Raw genomic sequence first — 25579 nt, 5'->3', positions numbered from 1 at the left:
TCTTGCTCTTGTCTGCTGGAAGGAGCCACACCACTGGTATCTTGTGGTTGGATGATGCTGAGGAGTCTCCTGGAGTCCATCGCTGTGGAATTCCATGGGATCTGCTGGGCAAGTCAGCACCTGCAGAGCCAGCTAGTCTCTTCCATCGAAGCTTACTGCACTTCTTGCAGATTTTGATTGGCGGCTGGTCCCTGGAGAGCTTTGAATTCACAGTGCCATCGAACCCATGTGAATCCATGATGTCTTGAAGACCATGCAGCTCAGCAGATGTCTCCTTCGGAGTTTTCTTACCCTTCATCTTTCCTGGATGTGCCTTGCGGCACTGCTGGCAAACTGAGACCTGGGCCACCAAGGGGCGGGAGCTGCTCAACATTTCTGTCAGGTGCTTGATCTGCAGGTCGTGTGCAGCCTGCCCAGCAATGAGAGAGTCAAGGGTGGATCTGGTTAGCTGCTCAGAGCCTGGGGCCTCTGGGGCAACCTGGTGGCATTGGGTCCTGGGAAGATCTGCCCTGCCCTCACCTGCCTGTGCCCCTGGCCCCAGGCAGGAGCCTTCTCCCAAGGTAACCTTCCTCTCCATGTGCAGCTCCAGCTTCTCTTCAGTCCCATTGCTGTCACACACACTGGTAAGGGGCTTTCTCAACTCGCTCCTATAAATCTGGAGTGTTGCTTCGACTGTCTTCTCTGCTATTGTGGTTCCTGGAGGTGGCGATGTCAGATCCATCCCTGCTGGCAGAGTGCCGCGATCTGGGTTAGTCTGGTTTCCTGCCGCGCCATCATTCCTGCCCGTCTCCATGGTGGTATCTTCCACTGGCGTTGGAGGACGTGTGGAAGAAGAGGAGCTTGTGCTTTGCCTCCCTGTGTGCAGGAAATCGGTCTCCATCTCACTGAACTCCACACTGGCTCCCCTGGCTTGGATGGCGTGAGGCAGCTTTGCCGGGGGCTCTGGATCCAGGCTGAGCAGCCCCCTCTGCATGATGAGACGCTCACGCCTTATGTGGAGTTCGACGGGGTGGGCAGGCTGTTGTCCCATTGTTGGGAATGCCGCTGTCCTGTGCTTGCCTGGCTCCCTAGGGGGGCGGAGTGGCCCAGGCAGGGCAGTCTCTCTCCGGAGGGGAGCATCTCTGTGCGACTTTCGCACCATCTTAGGAAAAGTCTTCATTTGGATCTCAGAGCATTTCTGAGCCACGTGATCCTGCAGCTTGACCCCCACCGTGGGCACAAACCTGGCCAGGATGGCCTCAGGGGATGCTATAATCCTGTGGGCCTTTTGGGGCAGGGCTCCCCAGGGGCAGACACATGGCTCCTGGATCTCCTGTGCATGCTGAGGCCTGGTGTCGGATCTCAGGGGCTTTGGGACCTTTGCCGGAAATCCACATTTGGGCCGATCTGTGTTGAATTCCCATTGCTGCTTGGCGTCCTGCTCACCCAGCAATGGCTCTCCTGGGAAGGGGGTTTGTGGAGCCCCCAGTTGGCTCTGCAGATGCTTCTGTCGGATGTTGAAGTCTGAGCCATGGGCTGACATCTGGTCCAGACCTATGTTCTGCTCTCGCCGGTCTCGTCTGCTGTGGGCAAGAGGCCTGGGGAGAGGCTGGGCTTGGATGGGATGAGTGGATCCTTCCCAGCTTGTGACAGTCATGATCTCCCTTGTGTGGTAGAGGGGCTCTGACCAAGTCACGGAGGCTTCTCTCAGGGAAAAGGAGCTGGGACTCCAGAGGGGAGAGGTGTTGGATTCCCTAGAGGAGTAGGAGAACTGTCTCATCCCAGATGTCGACACACTCGGCCTGTGGGAGAGAGCAGACAGGGACAGATGGGACATGGCCCTGCTGAGCAAAGGCAGGGCTTGGGCACAGCCTTCCAACTGTAGTGCAATGGGGCAGTGCCTAGGCATGCATTGCACACCACACCCTGACACAAGGACATCAGCTGGGTGACGAAGGACTGAGAGGGGGAGCTGGAACTCATTTTCTCTAGAACGATAACCCTTCGTCACACGCACATGTGCAGCACCTAGCACAATGGGCCCTTGAGCATGATCAGGGATCTACTGCTATTTTAATAGAAAGATTAGCTAACAACAATTGGTTTGGGGGAGGAAGATGTGAGCATGTGTGTGTAACCCTTGCCAGAGGATGTTGTGAAGGCCAAGACTATAAACTCTAAAAGGGACTAGATAAATTCATCAATGGCTATTAGCTAAGGTGGGCAGGGATGGTGTCCCTAGTCTCTGTTTGTCTGAAGCTGGGAATGGGCGACAGGGGACGGATCATTTGATGATTCCCTGTTCTGGTCATTCTCTCTGCTGCACTGGCATTGGCCAGTTTTGGAAGACAGGATACTGGGCTAGATGAACCTTTGGTCTGACCCAGTCTGGCTGTTCTTATGTTCTTACATTCTAACCCACTGGAAAACTGTCCTCTTCTAATGGCTGATACACTAGAGGCTAACAACCTACCATTGCTCCCAGTTAATGGAGTTTCTCCAGTGGTGGAGGTCTGTGCTATGGTCCTGAAAGTCCTGGGTTTAAACTCAGCTGATGACTCGTGTTTGGGGTGAATCATGTGGTGTCCCACTCACTGCTTGTCTGGTGCCTACTCTGGGGATTAGCTTTCCAGGTCAATGCCCCTTCCAATTGTCGCATGGGATCACTGTCACTCTCACAGTGACCCAGACAGTTTTCCTGTTCACTGCCCCGCCGGTCTATGCCATGCCCTCGGTGGCTGGTAGGGAAACCTGGGCCCACACTTCACACTGGGCTCCAGGCCAGGGACCCTCAACCCAGCAGTTCTGGGCTTTCCTCTCCCAGCCTGGACTGCTTCCTACTACTCCTGGTTCCCTCCTTGCTCTGGGTGCACCAGCTCCAAACACTCCCCCCTCTTCCCAGGGAGGGGCTGCCCTTTCCCAGCCGCAGCCCCTGTTTGGTGCCAGCTTCTTGGCTTTATAGGCCCCGCCTATTCCTGCCAGCTGAGCCTGCTTGGATCATTTCCCTGCTCCCTGGCTCTTCCTGCAGGTGCATCCTGTGGAGTTAATGGGCCTGCCTGGCCACCTGAGCCCCTTCCAGTGCTGTGTGGGGTGGACACCCCCTTGCAGGGTGTCACTGGATTGCTTTTTCTTTCAAACACAGCACGGGCAGGTTCTAGACAGTCGCCGGCTGGCAGATATTGCCGTACAGAAGGATTTGATCCTACTCACAACCCCAACTTGTAGTCTCTGCATTGAATTTCTGATAATCCCTCACCTCACTTTCACTGGTCTCTCACCTTGGAAGCTAAAGCCTCCTACTGGCTTTTTCCCTGTTATTTTAGGATCCTGGAGTGTCTGGTTTTCCCTGCTCCCTCCTCTCTACATTCACTCTGCCCTCCCACCCAGCCCCCAGTCTGGTGCCCCCTGGTCAGTTGCCTTACGGTATCAGAACTTCATCCATGTGTATGGCCACATCCTGTAGCCTCCTCTCAACCAGCCTGAGGCGCTGAGCCAAGGGGAGCTTCTCCAGGTGCACAGGGCAGCTGTGGAACAGAGATAGCAGATAGCTGAGTGCAGGCCCTGCCCTCAGGCCCTCTTTTACCCAGAGGGGCGGCACCAAAAGGCTCCCTGTCCCGTTCTCCACTGAGGCAGCCTCCTCCCCTGCAATACCCGGGCCTTGGATGTTCTGGTTTGGGGTTAGCTGGATTGTGAGGTGAGCCCTGTCTAGTGCTGAGGAGGTGAGAGTGTATCCTGCTGGCAGCGTGTGTGTCATGTCCCACCCACAGAACCTAATCAACATATAGGATAACAGCCTACTATAGCTGCCAACTAATGCAGCTACCTCTTCAGCTCTAAGGGGTGCTTTATGCTGCAGAGCTGAAGGTCCAGGGTTCAAATCCTGCTGGGAACCCAAGCCGGGGGACTGGAGGAGGGGCCGTTACACAAGTGCTGCTGGATCCCTTTCAGCCTACTCACCGTACCAGAAAGGCCAGCCTTCCTCCTGACCTCATCTCCCCGGGGTGCACGGGGCTGCTCCCAGAAAACATTTTCTCCCCCTCTTGGGATGGGAGGATGATCCAGTCCAGTCGTCACAATCTACCCCACCACCACTGCCCCAGGTTAAATGAACTGTATGATGCTCGAGGAAGGGAATGACCCACTGTACGATGCGTGGGGGTGGATTAGAGATGGCAACTTCTGCTGGGTGGGAATGAATTGCAGGAGTCTAAAGGAGAAGAGTTGCTTGCGTGGTACATAGGTCGGGGCAGGGGAGGGATTACTCGAGTGGGGATGAATTGCATGACGCTAAAGGAGAGGACTGATCCACTGCAGATTCATGGAGGGGGGCATTGCTTACCATGTCTCTAGGGATGCACCAGCCTCCTCCAGCTCTTCCTCACAGCACCCAAAAGCTGCCAGAAGTGAGACATAAAGGAGACATTGAGCTGCTTGGGCACCCTCTGCTTCCTAGCACCCTATTGCCCCAGATTTCAGAGGCAGCCTGTGAACGGAGCCCCAGCCAGTGCCTCTGCACGACTCTGGGCACGACTGCGCCTTCGCAGGAAGAGGGGAGGCAGGTGGGGGAATAGACCCTATTTCTCTGCTTTGCATGGGGCCGGGGTCTGCCACCGCAGCTGTGGGGTCAGGGGCTGCTTACCTTTTGGTTTCTTCTTTTTCTTTTTGTGTCTCCTCTTCCTTGGAGAAACCTGCCACACACAGAGAAAGCAGCAGGGTTAGAAGAGAACTCATCAATAAACCCGTGAGAACAATGAGCCAGAGGTGATTGCCATGTGGGGCCAGGGGGAAGCTTTTCCTTGTGGAAGAGTATTGCACTATGAGGCCTCATGGGTAGGCATTGTGCTTTCCTGTGATGCAGACAATATAGGGCACACAGCACAACCCATAACAGGGGTCACTGGAACAATCCAGGGGTTGGAGAAACAGGAATTGCTGGTACCAGGAGCCTGCAGAGTTTATAAACATTGAAGGAGAGAGCCTGCAAAGTTCTCTCTCCTGCAGAGATGACAAAACTCTGCAGGTTTTAGGATTGCAGGGTATGCAACTAACCCCAGATACCATGCACGGAATTCAGACCTTGGGGGAGAAATCCGACCTCTGGACATCAGTGTTTCCTAGATACATATTTAGGGAATGCATGATATCGGGATTTTATCTGCATGCATTTGGGATGGCCATGCTACTCCTGAGTGGTGAAGCCATGAATGGGTTATGCAAATCCACCCAGACAAGTGCTGATATAACCCCAATATCATCCTTAAACGGCAGCTCTTTTACACCAAAAAACAACAACAACAGTTTGGCATGAGTTCAGCCCACTCGCCTGGGAGCTGCAAAGTTTCTTGAAGGTAAACTGCACTGCTTGCAGCTTAACTAGCCAGGTATTCCTTTCACAGGCTAGAGCTTTCTCGCCTGGGCTCAGCCCCTGCCCTCCTCCCCCACAGTTTAGTTCCTTTATTTCTCCAGGTGTTTTCAGCAGGCTTCCTTTTTTGGGCAGGGAGGTGGTGGAGAAGAACCTAGATTAACTCCCTTCTAAGCCTTAAATAGGATTTGGCTATGACAGGAATCCTTTGTCTCCCAGTTTGACTCCCCACTCCCTTCTAGTGGAAAAATACCACCAGTTCCAAATGATGTCCATCTGAGGGAACTGGGATTGTTTAGTCAGCAGAAGAGAAGAATGAGGTGGGGATTTGATAGCTGCTTTCAACTACCTGAAAGGGGGTTCCAAAGAGGATGGATCTAGACTGTTCTCAGTGGTAGCAGATGACAGATCAAGGAGCAATGGTCTCAAGTTGCAGTGGGGGAGGTTTAGGTTGGATATTAGGAAAAAACTTTTTCACTAGGAGGGTGGGGAAGCTCTAGAATGGGTGATCTAGGGAGGTGGTGGAATCTCCTTCCTTAGAGGTTTTTAAGGGCAGGCTTGACAAAGCCCTGGCTGGGATGATTTAGTTGGGAGTTGGTCCTGCTTTGAGCAGGGGGTTGGACTAGGTGACCTCCTGAGGTCCCTTCCAACCCTGATATTCTTTGGATTCTATGATTCTATGAGGTGACATGATCACATGACCCTGCAGTGTTAAAGCAGCATGCCAGGAAACTTCTCAGGAAGGAGGAAGATTAGTATCTTTAAAGTCCTATTGTCCTTCCTAATGGCCCATCCAGGCTGATTACTCACTGTTTGGGGGCATTCCCCTGGTGCAAGCACTTTTGTAATTCATACAGAGCCCATATTCCTAACTTCAGATACAGAAATTATACATCCATACAAATAGGATAATCCCATTCAGTAAATCAGAACCTTTCCAATGATATCTCACATGACCCATCTTGCATAAAACTTACCTTAGTTATGACATATTCATAGAACAATATTTCTATGAAGAATATGGGGTGTAATGTGAGAGGGGTGAAGAAACATGTGGACAAGGACGATCCAGTGGATATAGTGTACCTGAACTTTCAGAAAGCCTTTAACAAGATCCCTCATCAAAGGTTCTTAAGCAAAGTAAGTTGTCATGGGATAAGAGGGAAGGTCTTCACATGGACCAGTAACTGCTTTAAAGATAGGAAACCAAAGGTAGGAATCAATGGTGAGTTTATGAAGAGAGATAAATAGCAAGGTCCCCCAAGGATCTGTACTGGGACCAGAGATGTTCAACATCTTCATAAATGATCTAGAAAAGCGGGGAAACAGTGAAGTGGCCAGATTTGCAGATGATACAAAACTAAATATCGTGAAATCCAAAGCTGAATATGCCCTCCTTGTTCCCAGATGTATAACTCTGTGTTGGGCTGTGTGAAAATGCATTTTGTTTGAATGGGCCCCATTAGCCAAACAAAATCTCCGGAACTCTCTGTATGACTGCCCTGTCCTCATCGTTATTTACCATTCTGCCAATCTTTGTGTCATCAGTACATTTTTATCAGCAGCAATTTTGTATTTACTTCCAAGTCATTGAAAAAATGTTGAATAGCATCAGACATAGTACAGATTCCTGCAGAACCCCATTAGAAAGACCCACATTTGATGTGCCCTTTGACAATTACTTTTTGAGATCTGTCAGTTAGCCATTAGCCTGTTCTCAATCCATTTAACCTGTGCTCCATTGATACTGTAGAGTGCTAATTTTTAATCCAAATTTCCTGCGGTACTTATATGCATAAACAGGGGAATCTCAAGTTGGAGGAGAGAGGTTATTTTACCTCTGTATTTGGCACTGGTGCAACCACTGCTGGAATCCTGTGTCCAGTTCTGGTGTCTAACATTCGGAAAGGATGTTGATAAATTGCAGAGGGTTCAGAGAAGAGCCATAAGAATGATTAAAGGATTAGAAAACATTCCTTGTAGTGATAGACTTTAGGAGCTCGGTCAATGTCGCTTAAAGAGGTTAAGGGTGGTTTGAGGAAAAGTCTATAAATACCTACCTGGGGAAGAAATAATTACAAATGGGCTCTTCAATCTAGCAGAGAAAGGTCTAACATGGTCCAATGGCTGGAAGTTGAAACTAGACAAATTCAGACTGGAAATAAGGCGTCCATTTTTAACAGTGAGAGGAATGAACCATTGGAACAATTTACCACGGTCATGGTGGATTGATTCTTCATCACTGGCAATTTTTAAAATCAAGATTGGACATTTTAATAAAAGGTGTGCAGTAGGCATGATTGTGGGGAAGTTCTTGGGCCTGTGCTAGACAGGAGGGTCAGACTAGAAGATCACAGTGGGCCCATCTTGCCTTGGAATCTATGAAAAACAACACCTTACACAAGTCTAAGTATGTCACATCTATGTTTGACATGGCCCATCTTCCATAAAACATTGTTAACCTGCTTTAAAAATATTCCCGTCCTTTAATTCTTTATTGATTGAATCCCATATCAGTTTGTCCATTATTTCGGGCTAACTGGCCTATATGAAGCCAGGCCAACCGCCCGTAGCTTTTTGAATATTGACAAAACATTAGCACACTTCCAGCCTTCTGGAATTCCCTCAGGAATCCTACATTGGTTAAAAAATCAATGTCAGTGGGCCAATAACCTCCTGAGCCAGCTCTTTGAGGACTCTTGGGTGGAGATGATCCGAGCCTGCTGATTGAAAAATACTTATGTTTGGTTCCTACATTCAGCTGGCATCAATCCAGCCTTTCCATCTCTCTAGGAGTCTCATTTACCTCAGATCTGGCGAGCCTCAGCACAGCATAAAAGACAGCAAAGAGCAGATAGAGGAGGAGTGAACTCATTTCCTCGGGCTCAGGCACTAAGACACTCTCAACACAGACACTCTCAAAGCAGCAAGAAGTACCCAGGCTACACCTGAGGGCAGGTTGCTGCTCTGGCATCAGGCAGGCGCTGATGTCATCTCTAGGTCACAATGGGGCTGCCCTCCTGCAATCTCCCTCTAGTCTGTGAGGTGTCAATGCTGTACTTAGATCAGGAGATGGGATGGGGCAATCGCCCAAGTGGGCTGGGCTCAGAATAGGGCAGGAGAGAGGGCATCAGGTTTCCCAGGAAAACCCTGGGTCTTTTCCAAGCTCTAGGACTCTCCAGCCCTTAGGCAAGGGACATTTTTTCCCTACTTGTGGGAACTCCTAAAACCCCTGTGACTGAGGCAGAATCTCCCAGCCTGAAGTGAGAAGCAGCCCTGAAGTGATTCTCTAGTGCTACCAGTGCAGAAAAACATTCATGGTATCGCCAGCCACAAGCATTCCAGCACCATGAGCTAGGCCCCACCGAAATCATGAGATTGGCTTCAAAATAATGAGATCTTCACAAAACAATCATCTGGGGAACTCTATATTTGCCTTCTGGTGTCTGAGCCACTAGGGTGCACTCAATTCATGTTCTCCAGCTTCTCTTTGCAACCACGAGGGCTTAAAATTGGCTAACAAATAAACTAAAATAAAGAGCAGAGATTCTCAGATAAATCACTTGTCTCCAGCAGTGGGCGCTTTAAGAAAAGCACCCTGTATCATAAGATAATAAAGAGCCCTACCTCTTATCTAACATGTTCAATCAGTAGACCTCAAAGCACTTTACAAAGGAGGTCTGTAGCATCAGCCCCCTTTTCGAGATGGGAAATTGAGGCACAGAGAAGAGCAGTGACTTGACCAAGGTCACCCAGCAAGACAGTAGCAGAGCCAGGACTAGCACTTAAGTCTCCTGATTTCCATCTAGTGCTCTATCCACTAGGCCACAATGCATTTGAAGTAAGGGGTCATAGTCAATACATTCCTGTAATGGTTATTTTGGGCTCTTCCAATACCATTGTTATTGAAGTTACACATTTTGACCTGTGGTCTGTGCTGGTACAGGGGCATCCTTGTTAAAACGAGTTTCTCACAGCAGGTTGCATCTGAGTTCTTGTTAGGCCTGAACACAAGTTAACTGGACCATGTCTCCGATGTCCCCATGGGAAAGTTTAAAAGCCACTGAAGGCCTTGCAGTGCACTGACATACTGGGATTTTCAGAGAGCCTTTGACAACGTCCCTCAGCAAAAGCTCTTAAGCAAAGTAATCTGTCATGGGATAAGAGGAAGGGTCCTTTCATGGATCAGTAACTGGCTGAACCATAGGAAAAAAAGCATAGGAATACTGCATGCAGATGTGTTCTCCCCATCTCCAAAAAGAATCTTGGAATTGGAAAAGGTTCAGAAAAGGGCAACAAAAATGATTAGGGGTGTGGAACAGCTTGCATAGGAGGAGAGATTAATAAGACTGGGACTTTTCATCTTAGGGTATATGATAGAGGTCTATAAAATCATTATTTGTGTGGAAAAAGTAAATAAGGAAGTGTTATTTTCTCCTTCTCAGAACAGAAGAACTAGGGGTCACCACATGAAATGAATAGGCAGCAGGTTGAAAAGAAACAAAAGGAAGTATTTCTTCACACAATGCACAGTCAACTCCTTGCCAAAGAATGTTGGGAAGGCCAAGACTATAAGAGGGTTCAAAAAAGAACTAGATCATTTCATGAAAGATAGGTCCATCTATGGCTATTAGCCAAGATGGGCAGGGATGCCCCACCATGCTCTGAGTGTCTCTAGGTTCTCTTTACCAGAAACTGGAAATGGATGACAGGGGATGGATCACTTGATGATTCCCTGTTCTGGTCATTCCCTCTGAAACACCTGGCATTGGCCACTGTCGGAAGACCGGATACTGGGCTAGATGGACCTTTGGTCTGACCCAGTGTGGCCATTCTTCTGTTACAGCTGTTCAGCCTCCTTGATACCTGTGATGTCATAATCCTGCTCTGTTCTCCAGTCTTCCATGGAGTCTGGGAGATGTCACCTAGTGAGCTGGGCCTGTAAGAGAACCTGTGTTCAGGCAGAGAGGGGCTCCTGGGAGAGCAGAGTCAGGGCTCCGTTAAAGAGCCGGAGACAAGGGCCTGGCCTGAGTGTAACCCACCAAACTTTGATTACACCCGTACCTGTAATAATTCCATTGTATTGCAGGGACAGTGAGCAGGTTCAGTCTGTTCTGACAGCAGAACTCCCACCTGTGGAGAACAACACAAATATGCAAATTGGGACAGTTGGGGATGCCAGTACCCTGAATTGCTCCGATGTGGAGGAAAGACACCACAGTGTAGTAAAGCTGCTCAGACTAAACAAAAAAAAAATCCTTCCGTTGATAAGACGACAATCTGTGGGTTAACTGAGATGCCTCATAAATCGAAACATGCTCTTATCATTACATCAATACAGCACATACCAGTCAAAGAAAAATAACAGTATCTAACATACAGATTTCTTCAGTACTGAAAGGTACACGGGCCACTAATCCTATGCATTGAAAGCATGCGCTGCTTATTTGGCATTTATGTCCTCACACCCGCCTGAGCTGACCAAGCAGCAAGCACTCTGTTCTTTGAATAAGCTGGGATCCTTCTCCTGGCAGTTGTCCGCTTGCTGCAGGTAGCCAAAGCAGGCCTGCAAACATCAGCCCTCGGGGCAGAGATCTTCAGCGCCCTTCCGATATGGCTGTCTCTCTCTGGGGCTGGCTGAACTGGCGGAACAGGTTGGCACCCTCTTTTTTTAAAATTTGGGAGTGGAATTGGCCTTCCACTCTTGCAGAAGCCCTACTGAGCATATGTGACCCAAAGCGCCCTCTAGTCACACACTGCATGTGATGGTAATAATCTTTGTACAAAATATGCCTTGTGAGGTACCATTTGAAAACTAACAACTCTCTGGTCAATAAGATTGTGATGAAACATTACATAGAGAGTTATGAGTTGCCCCTGTACGACATTACTTGTGAAAACCCGACAGCCCCTCCTAGGCAAACGCTGGTAAAGAGGTCTGTCCTAAACAAAGGAATGGGGGTTTAGATAAGCAGCAAACAGGGACATTAAGACAGCAGGGGAAGGAGATGGTAGCGAACAGAGCAATTTACATCTCAGCAAATGCAAGTGGGGAGAGGGGGAGGGAGAAGAGCACAAATAATGTTGATAGACCTTGGTTGTTGGCAGGCAGGATCCAACCTGGGACTTCTGGAGCTTAGTGCATGAGCCTCAACTGCATGAACTAAGAGCCAACCAGCTGTTAGCGAGGGCTGTAGAGCAGACTCATTGAACTGCCTCTAAATGGTCTCGGTGCCACTAGATAGGACAGAGCACCACACCCAGGAGGTGTGTGGGTTACAGACTTCCCCTCGCTGAGGAAGGACGTCCCGAGCTCAGAGACTTCCCGGTTGAAATCCCAGACGAGCCCCCACTTGTAACATTGACAGACCCCGGTTGGTGGCGAGCGGGACTGAACCTAGGGCCTCTGGAACTTACTGCATGAATCTCTACCGCATGAGCTAAAAGGCTGCAGCACAGACTCATTTTCTCTCCCTCTCATTAAGTGGTCTTGGTGCCACTTGACAGGACAGGACACCATACCCAGGAGGTGTGTGGGTTACACACAGAGCCTTCACCACCAGACTTCAGGTCGCCTTCCTCACAGTTTGGATAAACTTTGCTTTGAGGGGGATCCTTTAGAACCGTGGCTCTCAACCTTTTCTGTTGTGTATTTGGTTGTCATGGTTTTTGTTCCTATGGCAACTGAGTTAGATTATTAGGGGATAGCCCGGCCAGCTTCGGCCGGTTGAGTGAGCTCTGTGTCTGTAAATAAAATGGTGGTTTTGTTAGCTGTCTGCTGTCTGGCCTCAAGTGATTTCTTCCTAAACCGGCTGCCCCCAAGGATATAACATTTTCAGTCTACTGTGCCCCTTTCAGGAGTCTGATTTGTCTTGTGTACCCCCAAGTTTCACCTCACTTAGAAACAACTTGTTTACAAAATCAGATCTAAAATACAGATGTGTCACAGCACACTCTTACTGACAAATTGATGACTGTCTCCTTTTGTCTGTATGAAATTTTAACCTGTACTTATTTCATTAGTGCTTGTTATGTAGCCTGCTGTAAAACTAGGCAAATATCGACAGGAGTTGATGTGCTCCCTAGAAGACCTCTGTGTACCCCGTGCCCCTGGTTGACAACCACTGCTTTAGAAGAATCAGCTTCCAAGACTCAATGGACTAGAAAAGAAAGGGGCAGACAACCCCACATTCGTTCACCTCAGAAAACAAAACACCAGCACCTTTGGGCCCCTGGAAGAGAGCCTGAGCAAGGGGAGAGCCAGTCACCATTTTGCTGGGAGACTGCGGCTGAGAGAAACCATCTTGAACAGAGCCTGTGTGAAATAAGGTATACATAAGAACATAAGAACATAAGAAAGGCCGTACCGGGTCAGACCAAAGGTCCATCTAGCCCAGTATCTGTCTACCGACAGTGGCCAATGCCAGGTGCCCCTGAGGGAGTGAACCTAACAGGCAATGATCAAATGATCTCTCTCCTGCCATCCATCTCCATCCTCTGACGAACAGAGGCTAGGGACACCATTCTTACCCATCCTGGCTAATAGCCATTTATGGACTTAGCCACCATGAATTTATCCAGTCCCCTTTTAAACATTGTTATAGTCCTAGCCTTCACAACCTCCTCAGGTAAGGAGTTCCACAAGTTGACTGTGCGCTGCGTGAAGAAGAACTTCCTTTTATTTGTTTTAAACCTGCTGCCTATTAAGTTCATTTGGTGACCCCTAGTTCTTATATTATGTGAATAAGTAAATAACTTTTCCTTATCCACTTTCTCAACATCACTCATGATTTTATATACCTCTATCATGTCCCCCCTTAGTCTTCTCTTTTCCAAACTGAAGAGTCCTAGCCTCTTTAATCTTTCCTCATATGGGACCTTCTCTAAACCCCTAATCATTTTAGTTGCTCTTTTCTGAACCTTTTCTAGTGCTAGAATATCTGTTTTGAGTTGATGAGACCAAATCTGTACACAGTATTCGAGATGTGTGCGTACCATGGATTTAAATAAGGGCAATAATATATTCTCAGTCTTATTCTCTATCCCCTTTTTAATGATTCCTAACATCCTGTTTGCTTTTTTGACCGCCTCTGCACACTGCGTGGACATCTTTAGAGAACTATCCACGATAACTCCAAGATCTTTTTCCTGACTCGTTGTAGCTAAATTAGCCCCCATCATGTTGTATGTATAGTTGGGGTTATTTTTTCCAATGTGCATTACTTTACATTTATCCACATTAAATTTCATTTGCCATTTTGTTGCCCAATCACTTAGGTTTTGTGAGATCTTTTTGAAGTTCTTCACAATCTGCTTTGGTCTTAACTATCTTGAGCAGTTTAGTATCATCTGCAAACTTTGCCACCTCACTGTTTACCCCTTTCTCCAGATCATTTATGAATAAATTGAATAGGATTGGTCCTAGGACTGACCCTTGGGGAACACCACTAGTTACCCCTCTCCATTCTGAGAATTTACCATTAATTCCTACCCTTTGTTCCCTGTCCTTTAACCAGTTCTCAATCCATGAAAGGACCTTTCCTTTTATCCCATGACAGCTTAATTTACATAAGAGCCTTTGGTGAGGGACCTTGTCAAAGGCTTTCTGGAAATCTAAGTACACTATGTCCACCGTATCCCCCTTGTCCACATGTTTGTTGACCCCTTCAAAGAACTCTAATAGATTAGTAAGACACGATTTCCCTTTACAGAAACCATGTTGACTATTGCTCAACAGCTTATGTTTTTCTATGTGTCTGACAATTTTATTCTTTACTATTGTTTCAACTAATTTGCCCGGTACCGACATTAGACTTACCGGTCTGTAATTGCCGGGATCACCCCTAGAGCCCTTTTTAAATATTGGCGTTACATTAGCTAACTTCCAGTCATTGGGTACCGAAGCCGATTTAAAGGACAGGTTACAAACCTTAGTTAATAGTTCCGCAACTTCACATTTGAGTTCTTTCAGAACTCTTGGGTGAATTCCATCTGGTCCCGGTGACTTGTTAATGTTGAGTTTATCAATTAATTCCAAAACCTCCTCTACTGATACTTCAATCTGTGACAGTTCCTCAGATTTGTCACCTACAAAAGCCAGCTCAGGTTTGGGAATCTCCCTAACATCCTCAGCCGTGAAGACTGAGGCAAAGAATCCATTTAGTTTCTCTGCAATGACTTTATCATCTTTAAGCGCTCCTTTTGTATTTTCATCATCAAGGGGCCCCACTGGTTGTTTAGCAGGCTTCCTGCTTCTGATGTACTTAAAAAACATTTTGTTATTACCTTTGGAGTTTTTGGCTAGCCGTTCTTCAAACTCCTCTTTGGCTTTTCTTATTACACTCTTGCACTTAAGTTGGCAGCATTTGTGCTCCTTTCTAGTTGCCTCACTAGGATTTGACTTCCACTTTTTAAAGGAAGTCTTTTTATCTTTCACTGCTTCTTTTACATGGTGGTTAAGCCACGGTGGCTCTTTTTTAGTTCTTTTACAGTTTTTCTTAATTTGGGGTATACATTGAAGTTGGGCCTCTATTATGGTGTCTTTAAAAAGGGCCCACGCAACTTGCAGGGATTTCACTTTAGTCACTGTACCTTTTAACTTTTGTCTAACTAACCCCCTCATTTTTGTATAGTTCCCCCTTTTGAAATTAAAGGCCACAGTGGTGGGCAGTTGGGATGTTCTTCCCACCACAGGGATGTTGAATGCTACTGTATTATGGTCACTATTTCCAAGCGGTCCTGCTATAGTTACCTCTTGGACCAGCTCCTGCGCTCCACTCAGGATTAAATCTAGAGTCGCCTCGCCCCTTGTGGGTTCCCGTACCAGCTGCTCCATGAAGCAGTCATTTAAAGTATCGAGAAATTTTATCTCTGCATTTCATCCTGAAGTGAAATGTTCCCAGTCAATATGGGGATAATTGAAATCCCCCACTATTATTGGGTTCTTAATTTTGATAGCCTCTCTAATTTCCCTTAGCATTTCATCATCACTATTACTGTTCTGGTCAGGTGGTCGATAATAGATCCCTAATGTTATATTTTTACTAGAGCATGAAATTTCTATCCATAGAGACTCTATGGAACCTGTGGATTCGCTTAAGATTTTTACTTCATTTGAATCTACACTTTCTTTAACATATAGTGCCACTCCTCCCCCTGCACGGCCTGTTCTGTCCTTCCGATATATTTTGTACCCCGGAATGATTGTGTCCCATTGATTGCTCTCAGTCCACCAGGTTTCTGTGATGCCTATTATATCAATATCCTCCTTTATCACAAGGCACTCTAGTTCACCCATCTTATTATTTAGACTTCTGGCATTTGTGTACAAGCACTTTAAAAACTTGTCCCTGTTTATTAGCCTGCCTTTTTCTGATGTGCCAGATTCTTTTTTATGTGACTGTTCATCATCTGATCCGGCCCTTACATTATATTTCTCATTCCTCTGCTCCTGACTATAACCTGGAGATTCTCTATCATCAGACTCTCCCTAAGAGAAGTCTGTGTCCGATCCACACGCTTCTCTGCAGCAGTCGGCTTTCCCCCATCACCTAGTTTAAAAACTGCTCTACAACCTTTTTAATGTTTAGCGCCAGCAGTCTGGTTCCACTTTGGTTTAGGTGGAGCCCATCTTTCCTGTATAGGGTCCTCCCATCCCAGAAGTTTCCCCAGTTCCTAATGAACGTGAACCCCTCCTCTCTACACCATCGTCTCATCCACGCATTGAGACTCTGAAGCTCTGCCTGCCTACCTGGCCCTGCGCGTGGAACTGGGAGCATTTCTGAAAATGCCACCATAGAGGTCCTGGATTTCAGTCTCTTCCCTAGCAGCCTAAATTTGGCTTCCAGGACATCTCTCCTACCCTTCCCTATGTCATTGGTACCTACATGTACCACGACCACCGGCTCCTCCCCAGCACTACACATAAGTCTATCTAGATGCCTCGAGAGATCCGCAACCTTCGCACCAGGCAGGCAAGTCACCATACGGTTCTCCCGGTCATCACAGACCCAGCTATCTACATTTCTAATAATCGAATCTCCCATTACTAACACCTGCCTTTTCCTAGAAACTGGAGTTCCCTCCCATTGACTGCTCTACTTCCCTGGGCCCTTCTTCCACATTGATATTGGTGAGAGTAATTAATCACTGGAGCAATTTACCAAAGGTTGTAGTGGATTGTCCATCACTGACAACTTTTAAATCAAGACGGGATGTTTTTCTAAAAGATCTGCTGTAGGAATGATTTTGGGGAAGTTTTCTGGCCTGTGTGATACAGCATTCCGGCCTTGGAATCTGTGAAAGCTCCTTTCAAAGGGCAGTCTGGGTTAGTAGACTATTAAACACATGAGGAAACTGAGGTAGAGAGAGGCGACTCATCCAGGCTCATGCAACAAGTCAGTGGCAGAGCTGCAACTGCACTGAGGTTTCCTGACTGCCCAGCCAGTGCTCTGCCCATTGGAACACACTGTCTCCTCAATAGTACATTATATTCCCTGAAAATAAATTCTGAATAAGGAAAGGAGAACATTCACGACCCAGTACATTCAGACATCACAAGTCAGGCCTCCCAAATCATGAGATTTTAAAATTATCTGGGGGATTCTTTTGATTTGCCTTATACTTTCTGAACCATTGGGGGGGGGTGTCACATTTTGAACATGACGGGCTAGACATTTACTATTTTTTAAATGAAAGTGGAGATTCTTGTGTGCTCGGGGATGGCCCCACTCCGGGGTACTCTCTCTGCACCGGCCGCTTCCCTGTCCCCTGATCAGCACATGAAGTTCAAACCAAATACAATTTATTAAACTGCAACTGTAAGGGAAACAAGGAAAAATGGAAGAGGGTTAAGGGGAACAAGGGACCCGCCCTGTGGGCTCAGGGGAACCACACCCGGCGTCTCTGGGACGTGAGGGCAGGTCACAGCCTGTTCCTCACACTCCCGGCTCCCTCCCAGGCCTCAGGCTCTAGCCGGCCAGGCCCTTCTCCCCAGCATTGCCCACCCCCCAGTCATTGTTACGTTCCCTCTCCCCCGAGTCCGGCCTGCGTGTCTGGGGGCGTCTCCCTGCGCTGGGCCCCTGCCCAGGGCCCCCCTCGCTCTCCCCAGCCACTCCCCGCGCCCGGCTCCAGCGTGACCGGCACCCGCAGTCCCGGCTCTGGCCACGCAGCTCCCCGCTGCAGCTTGGCCCTGGCTCCCTGATGGCGCGGCTGGTCTGCGCTGCCCATTCCCAGCTGCTCCAGCTCCCCTATCTCTGGCTGCTGCTCTCCCCTTAGCTCTGCCCCGCTCGCCTCAGGCAGCTCCCCTCACATGGAGGATGGGATCCTGGGCTTCCGGTTCCCTCATTGGCCAGCCTGCCCTGACAATCAGGCTCACCTGGAGTGTTGGCATTTCCCCCTTGGCCCTGGGGACTGTCAGTCTCATGATTCTGATTTCTCTTCATCCATTCTCCTTTCTTTTGTTACTGGGAGAAGCCAGCCAAAAACCCCACTAAGTGTCGGTGCGGGGCAGCAGCCCCATCCTGCTGGACTAGATCCAATCTTCAGAGCAGGCCCCTTGGACTGAACTGGAAATTGGGATTCAAACACACACACATCCAGCGACTAATGCTTTGAGCTCCAAACAGATCTTAGATCTGGCTGAGGTTCCACCCTCACAAGCTCTTCATCCACCCACCCTCCAGTCCCTCTTCCGAGTGCATGGGCAGCCCGGGTCTGCACTGACAATACCTTCAGACTCAGACCAAAGGTCTATCCAGCCCAGTATCTTCTCTTCTGACAGTGGCCAGTGGCAGGTGCCCCAAAGGGAATGAACAGAGCAGGGAATCATCAAGTGATCCATCCCCTTCATCCATTCCCAGCTTCTGGCAAACAGAGGCTAGGGACACCATTCCTGCCCATCCTGCTAATAGCCATTGATGGACCTATCCTCCATGAATCTATCTAGCTCCTTTTTGAACCTCGTTATACTATTGGCCTTCACAACTCTCTCTGGCAAGGAGTTCCAGGGGTTGACGGTGCATTGCGTGAAAAAAATACTTTCTTGTGTTTGTTTTAAACCTGCTGCCTATTAGTTTCATTTGATGGCCCCTTGTTCTTGTATTATGAGAAGGAGTAAATAACACTTCCTAATTTACTTTCTCTATACCACTCATGATTTTATAGACCTCTGTCATAACCCCCCTTTGTCGCCTCTTTTCCAAGCTGAAAAGTCTCAGTCTTATTCATCTCTCCTCATACAGAAGCTGTTCAATACCCCAGTCATTCTTGTTGCCCTTTTCTAAACCTTTTCCAATTCCAATAGATCTTTTTTGAGGTGGGGTGACCACATCTGCATGCAGTATTCAAGGACAGGCCCTGGAAAAATCTGAGGGAAATGTCCATATATGGAGCCTTGTGGAATCTCCCTGGCCTGCCCTGAAACCTGGGTTTCTAATGCAGGAGAGGGGACTGCTGGGGAAAAATCTGGTCCTATATTATAATAATTATATTTTATTATATTTTATTTCAGCGAGATCACAGCTGTGACAACATCATTGTTACCACTCGGCCACCCCCAAGGTTTCCTTGTGACTGATTGGAACCATAAGGAATAGAGCCTGCAGCAGGGCTGCCACTGCAGTCCAGCTGGATAGCATCACCCCACATCCCCTGTGATTTGGCCTCCTGCAGTTTGCCCTTGGCTGTCACAGGGGTTACAGCTGGTGCACATTAAGCCAAGCAGCTGAGGATTCCCTGATGGCCCAGTGGCCCCCAAGGGAATGTGCAGACATGCTTCATAAAGACAGTAGCCTCCCTATCTGAACAGACACTGCCTGCTGCCTGTGCTACCTCTCCGATGACTCCTTGTCCTTTAAGGTGAAGATTTCTGGTGTCAACGGCTCCCCTTCTAGCAGGAATTGGGTACGTTGGCAGGTTTCACTGTCTTTAAAATACAAAGTAAAAGGTAAAGGCTGCAAACTGTTTCCATTTGCAGATGTTCTGGACAGCAGCCGAGGACTCAGCTGGGCTGTCGGGGTGACTCAGTGATGGGGGCTGAAGAGCAGGCAGCGCTAGGTAGCTTGGGAATCCGTCCCCTACATCTGCATTGGGCTGTTAAAGTTACACAGAAATCTAACATTCAAAGTGAGCTCGGAGTGTTAAAACCCCAATGCTCCACGTCAGGATTTCTGAATGGGTCCGATTTCTAGAGGTGCCGTGTGCTCTGGGCCCGATCCTGCCAGGGTCTGAGCCAGAGGAGACCCCAAGGCATATCAGTGACTAGTTCCCAAATCACCTCAGGTTTAGATGATGCAGGAAATTTAATCAGCAAATACAGTTTCAACAGTTTTATTCTCAGGCTCAATTTTTAAGGCAGGAGAATTCAGAGCTGCGTTGCTCTGTGGTAACAGGTCCGATAGGGCATATTTCTGTTTCCTGATGGTCTGAATGCTCCCGCATTTCTCCCCTGTAGATACCCCTCAGAGTTCCAGGGCTACCGGCATCTCTGCCCCCACTCTGGTCTCCGAGTGCCAGATGTCAGGCCTCGTACCCTGCCTTTTCATGGGGTGGAATCTCACAATTTTCCCACCCTTGACTGGACCCTGAGCTACCGCATACTGTGGATCATCTGTGCTTACCCAGCAGATCTGGCTAGGTTTGGTATCCGTAGTTGACATGTGTGCATGAAAGTTCAGATGTGTAAATCTTATGACAGAATATTTCATTGCAATACAAATATCACAAACCAACTTTTCGTGAAATGAATGCATGCCCAAAGACAGCAGCAGAGTTCTTGGCATTGTTGCAGGAAGGAGCAGTGGTAACTTACCTGCTTAATGACTTTTGCTTTAGAAAGTATTTCCAAAGTACTCCACATACTGTGTGCAAAGGTTTTGTGGTAATTAGCTGTTTCTAACAGTTACATTTAGGGTCATGAACACAATCTCCTCTGTATTACCTGTGAAAGAGATTTGTAAAAGTCCTGAGAGAACAGAACTGCTGGTCTGTGTTTCAGCAAAGAGTAGAGCTGAGGTGCAGGAAAGGGGTGTATTATACTGTCTTTGATGCAATTTACACCCAGCACCTTTACAAGAACATGGCTGAAGTAACTTGCACACTCAGCTGGATATTAGTGCTAACCCAGTTTTTCCACTATTCACCCATTTGTGACACCAGCCCCTCCCTCCCCCAGCTGAAGTAACTGTCTGTGACATTGACAAGGCAAAGCACATCAGCTTCTCTTGGAATTTTTCAAGGTCAGAATGTATCATTGGGAGCAAATGGTAAGGGAAAGTTAATAGAGCCCGGTTCTGATCAAATGTAAATCTAGAGTGGTGCCACTGAAATCAATATAATTGAACTAAGAATCTGGCCCTAACTATTTGTCCCATGTGCTGCAAAGAGGCAGTGGCATAATCTGGATTCTCAGGAGTGAAGAAAAAATTATATCTATAGAATCATAGAATTGGAAGGGACTTTGAGAGGTCATCTATCTAACCTGCTCTTAAAAGTCTCCAATGATGGAGAATCCACAACCCCTCTAGGCAGTTTATTCCAGTGTTTAATCACCCTGACAGTTAGTTTTTCTTAATGTCCAACTTAAACCTCCCTTGCTGCAATTTAAACCCATTGCTTTTTGTCCTATCATCAGAGGTTAAGGAAAACTATTTTTCTTCCTCCTCCTTGTAAAAACCTTTTACACTCTTGAAAATTTTTATCATGTCCCTTCTCAGTCTTCTCTTCTCCAGATTGTTAGCCAAAAGGGCTCGTTTCCCCCTGGAGCTTACCTAATTACACCAAGGAGGCACGGAGACAGGAAGACGAGTACCACACCCTTTATTGATCGGTCAGCTGAGCGGGTGTTCCTCTCGGCTAGTGCCAGAGAAAGAGACACACCTTACATGGCCAGATGGGCCTACCTTTATACCCCGAAACAAACAACTTAGCCTACGTTTGTCTACGTCATTTGGTTGACCTATAGACCCTGTGGATAATTGGGTACGCAGGATACATATATCATTTTGTGGGGGCTACAAGAGACATACAGCTGTTGAGGATACATTTGTCATTCTGAAGGGGACACAAGATACATCCGTTGACCCTTTGTACTAGATACTTTGGATGCATACATGTGAACGCAGCTGCATAAGCCAACATATACTTGGGGAGCCAAACAAAACTGATAAGCGAAATAGCTGACTTAGGTAGATACACGGCCTTCAGTCTAATGAGTTCTGTAAGCTTTCCAACACAGTTTGGACAAGCATAACATAACTTTGGTTTACTCAGGCCTAATACGGAAAGGCTTCATTAGCACTATGGTTTTTCCAACAAGATTAAACAAACCCAATCTTCCTTCATAGGTCATGTTTTCTAGACCTTTAATAATTTTGGTTACTCTTCTCTGGACTGTCTCCAATTTGTCCACATCTTTCCTGAAATGTGGCAACCAGAACTGAACACAATATTCCAGTTGTGGCCCAATCAATGCAGAGTAGAGCGGAAGAATTACTTCCCATGTCTTGCTTACAACACTCCTGCTAATACATCTCAGAATGATGTTTGCCTTTTTTTGCAACATCATTACATTGTTAACTCATACACAGTTTGTGACCCACTATGGCCCCCAGATCCTTTCCACAGTACTTTGACTGTACTTCGTTTCCCATTTTGTATGTGTACAACTGATTGTTCCTTCCTAAGTGGAGTACTTTGCATTTGTCCTTATTGCATTTCATCCTATTTACTTTAGACCATTTCTCCAGTTTGTCCAGATCATTTGGAATTTTAAACCTATCCTCCAAAGCACTTGCAAACCCTCCCAGCCTCGTATCACCTGCACACTTTATAAGTCTTCTCTCTATGTCATTATCTAAATCATTGATGAAGATATTGAACAGAACTGTACGCAGAACCAATCCCTGTGGGACCCCACTTGTTATGCCCTTCCAGCATGACTGTGAACCACTAATAACTACTCTCTGGGAATGATTTTCCAACCATTTATGCACCCACCTTATAGTAGCTCCCTCTAGGTTGTATTTCCCTAGTTTGTTTATGAAAAGATCATGTGAGACAGTATCAAAAGATTGACTAAAGTAAAGATATACCACATCCACCTCTTCCTCCCATCCACAAGTCTTGTTACCCTGTCAAAGAAAGCTATCAGGTTGGTTTGACATGATTTGTTCTTGACAAATCCATGCTGATTGTTACATATCACCTTATTATCTCCTATTATGTGCTCCATTATCTTTCCGGGTACAAAAGTTAAGCTGACTGGTCTGTAATTTCCCGGGTTGTCCTTATTTCCCTTTTTATAGATTGCCCTTTCCCAGTCTTTGGGAATGTCTCTCGTCTTCCATGACTTTTCAAAGATAATCGCTAACGGCTCAGATATCTCCTCAGTCAGCTTCATGAGTATTCTAGGATGCATTTCATCAGGCCCTGGTGATCTGAAGACGTCTAACTTGTCTAAGAAATTTTTCACTTGTTCTTTCCCTATTTTAGACTCTGATCCTACTGCATTTTCACTGGCATTCACTATGTTAGATCACCACCAACCTTCTTGGTAAAATCCGAAACAAAGAAGTCATTAAGCACCTCTGCCATTTCCACTTTTTCTGTTATTGTCTTTCCCCCCTCATTGAGTAATGGGCCTAACCTGTCCTTGGACTTCCTCTTGCTGCTAATGTATTTGCAGAATGTTTTCTTGTTTCCTTTTATGTTCCTAGCTAGTTTGATCTCATTTTGTGCTTTGGCTTTTCTACTTGTTTATATTAAACCTTTATAATTTGAACAAGTGTCCACTTTTTGTAGACACTTTTTTGAGTTTTAGATCATGGAAGATCTTCTGATTAAGCCAGGGTGGTCTCTTGCCGTACTTCCTATCTTTCCTTTGCAGTGGGATAGTTTGCTCTTGTGCCCTTAATAATGTCTCTGAAAAAATGCCAACTGTCTGCAATTGTTTTTCCCCTTAGACTGGCTTTCCATGGGAACTTACCTACCAACTCCCTGACTTTGCTGAAGTTGCCTTCTTGTAATCCATTGTAATCTTATTGTGCTTTTCTCCCTCCTACCATCCCTTATAATCATGAACTCTACCATTTCATGATCACTTTCACCCAAACTGCCTTCCACTTTCAAATACTCAACCAGTTCTTCCCTAATTGTCGAAATCAAATCAAGAACAATTTCCCTCCTAGTAGCTTTCTCCAACTTCTGCAATAAAAAATAAGTCTACAATACACTCCAAGAACTTGTTGGGTAATATGTGCCCTGGGGCTGTGTTATTTTTTCAACAGATGTCTGGGTAGTTGAAGTCCCTAATCACCACCAAGTACTGTGCTTTGGATGATTTTATTAGTTGTTTAGAAAAAGCTGCATCCACCTCTTCTTCCTGGTTTGGTGGTCTGTAGTAGACCCCTACCATGACGTCACCCTTGTTTTTTTACTCCTTTTATCCTTACCCAGAGACTTTCAACAATTCTGTTTCTTTCTTTCTTTAGTTGTCTAAATTCCTATTATTTCTCCTTTCAGGAAGAAAAGCTCAAAACTCATCAGACCTTCCCAGTACATTATGTCAGCTGTCAATGACACCAAATTCCACTATGAAGTGTTCCTTCTCACCGGGATACCTGGGAAGGGAGACGTCCAGCTCTGGATCTCTATCATCTTCTGCTTAACCTATGCTATTTCGATAGTAGGAAATTCTCTCATTCTGTTCATTATAAAAACAGATCTAAGCCTTCATGATCCAATGTACATTTTCCTTTCAATGTTGGCCATCACAGACCTTGGCTTATTGATAGCCAGCATGCCGACAATACTGGGTGTATTTTTGTTTAACTCAAGGGAGATCAGCCTCAATGCCTGTCTTGCCCAGCTGTTCTTCATCCACTCGTTTACATTCATTGAATCCTCTGTGCTCTTGTTGATGGCCTTTGACCGCTTCATCGCAATCAGTAACCCACTGAAATATACGTCCATCTTAACACTGCCGAGAATAGCCAAGATTGGACTGGTGTTTGTGCTAAGAGGGGTGGCCGTAATACTCCCACTCCCCCTTCTGCTGAAAAGGTTCCAGTTCTGTCGAGTCAATGTCCTCTCCCATTCCTTCTGCCTACACATGGAGGTCATGACAATGGCATGTGCAGACATCACAGTCAACAACATTTATGGCTTGTTTATTACAGTTATAACAGTGGGGTTGGACTCGCTGCTCATCTTCCTCTCTTATGTGATGATCCTCAAAACAGTGCTGAGCATCACCTCCCACGTGGAGTTCCTCAAGGCCCTGAACACCTGTGTCTCCCACCTCTGCGCCGTCCTGCTCTTCTACATGCCAGAGTTCACCCTGACTTTGATGCACAGATTCAGGAAGAGCTCTTCTCCCTTGCTTCAGATTGTCCTGGGCTACATTTACCTTCTGGTTCCTCCTCTGATGAACCCAATTGTGTACAGTGTGAAAAGCAAACACCTTCGTGCGAGGATAATCAGGGTGTTCGTGAAGTGAAGGGTCAGTTTAGTACCCCGCGCCAGTGCTGGTGGCATAGGATACAAGAAACACAGGACCCGGCAACTTATTCCATCCTGGACCCTTATATCTGTGATGACATGAGCTACTGACCAACACTCTGCACAGACTGGTTCAGATGGGGTCTAAGGCCTGAAGTAAAGATATAGGAGCTGTCTCCACCTACTGGTGAGGGAGGACAGGGCACTGGGGGAAGGAGACCAAGGCAGGAAACAGCATTTACAGAGTGACTGTGTTTGTGGAGAACAAGGGGACCGGTGGGATGTTGGCTCATAAAGAGCCATATTGGTGGCTGCTCTGACCTCAGAATCCTTGACAATATTCTCAATAAAGAGAAGGGATGTGGATGTTGTTGTTTCCCGTTACACCTGGCCTGTCACTGTCCTGTCTCTGGTTAAACATCCATAGGCCATAAAAAAAGCTGCAGAGCTGTTTTGTGGTCACAGTCCTGGCCCCTCCTGAGTGCTCTGGGTTCTGTGTGATCCATGGGGGCTGCACCAGCTGTGGACAGGGGCTATTCAAGGGGCACGGACACCCACCCTTCCCCACTCCCTCAGCTAGGAGCTTCTGACTGAGTCCTGTCAGAGACATCATTGTGCAGTACTCACAAGAGAAGCCATTCAGGCAACACCCTAACCACCACCTTTGGTGGCTCTGCACACAGCACACCTGCTGAGCCCACTCCACATGGAAGCAGAGCAGAGCTGGCTGTGTGTGTGAGG

At 47.0% G+C, this 25579-nt stretch overlaps 1 protein-coding gene and 1 long non-coding RNA gene across 2 annotated transcripts; one reads left to right on the top strand and one right to left on the bottom strand.

Annotated features, from left to right (window-relative positions):
* Positions 1-4015: 4015 nt before the first annotated feature.
* Positions 4016-8293, bottom strand: LOC120395411. The gene is made up of 3 exons (XR_005592621.1): positions 8148-8293; positions 4619-4667; positions 4016-4373 (listed from the first exon to the last, which is right to left on the bottom strand). It is a non-coding gene; the product is annotated as an uncharacterized LOC120395411 (long non-coding RNA).
* A 15607-nt stretch (positions 8294-23900) lies between these two features.
* LOC120395404 (olfactory receptor 51G2-like) lies at positions 23901-24836 on the top strand. The gene has a single exon (XM_039519767.1). The coding sequence runs from the start codon at positions 23901-23903 to the stop codon at positions 24834-24836; it is 936 nt and encodes a 311-aa protein (XP_039375701.1).
* Positions 24837-25579: the final 743 nt, after the last annotated feature.

This window comes from Mauremys reevesii, linkage group 1 (genome assembly GCF_016161935.1).
Source record: "Mauremys reevesii isolate NIE-2019 linkage group 1, ASM1616193v1, whole genome shotgun sequence".
Classification (NCBI taxonomy): domain Eukaryota; kingdom Metazoa; phylum Chordata; order Testudines; family Geoemydidae; genus Mauremys; species Mauremys reevesii.
This window is presented reverse-complemented; position numbering and strand designations above follow the sequence as displayed.

What these genes read in the sequence shown, in the direction of transcription:
- LOC120395404 (XM_039519767.1), top strand. Translation starts at nt 23,901, where the DNA reads ATGTCAGCTGTCAATGACACCAAATTCCACTATGAAGTGTTCCTTCTC.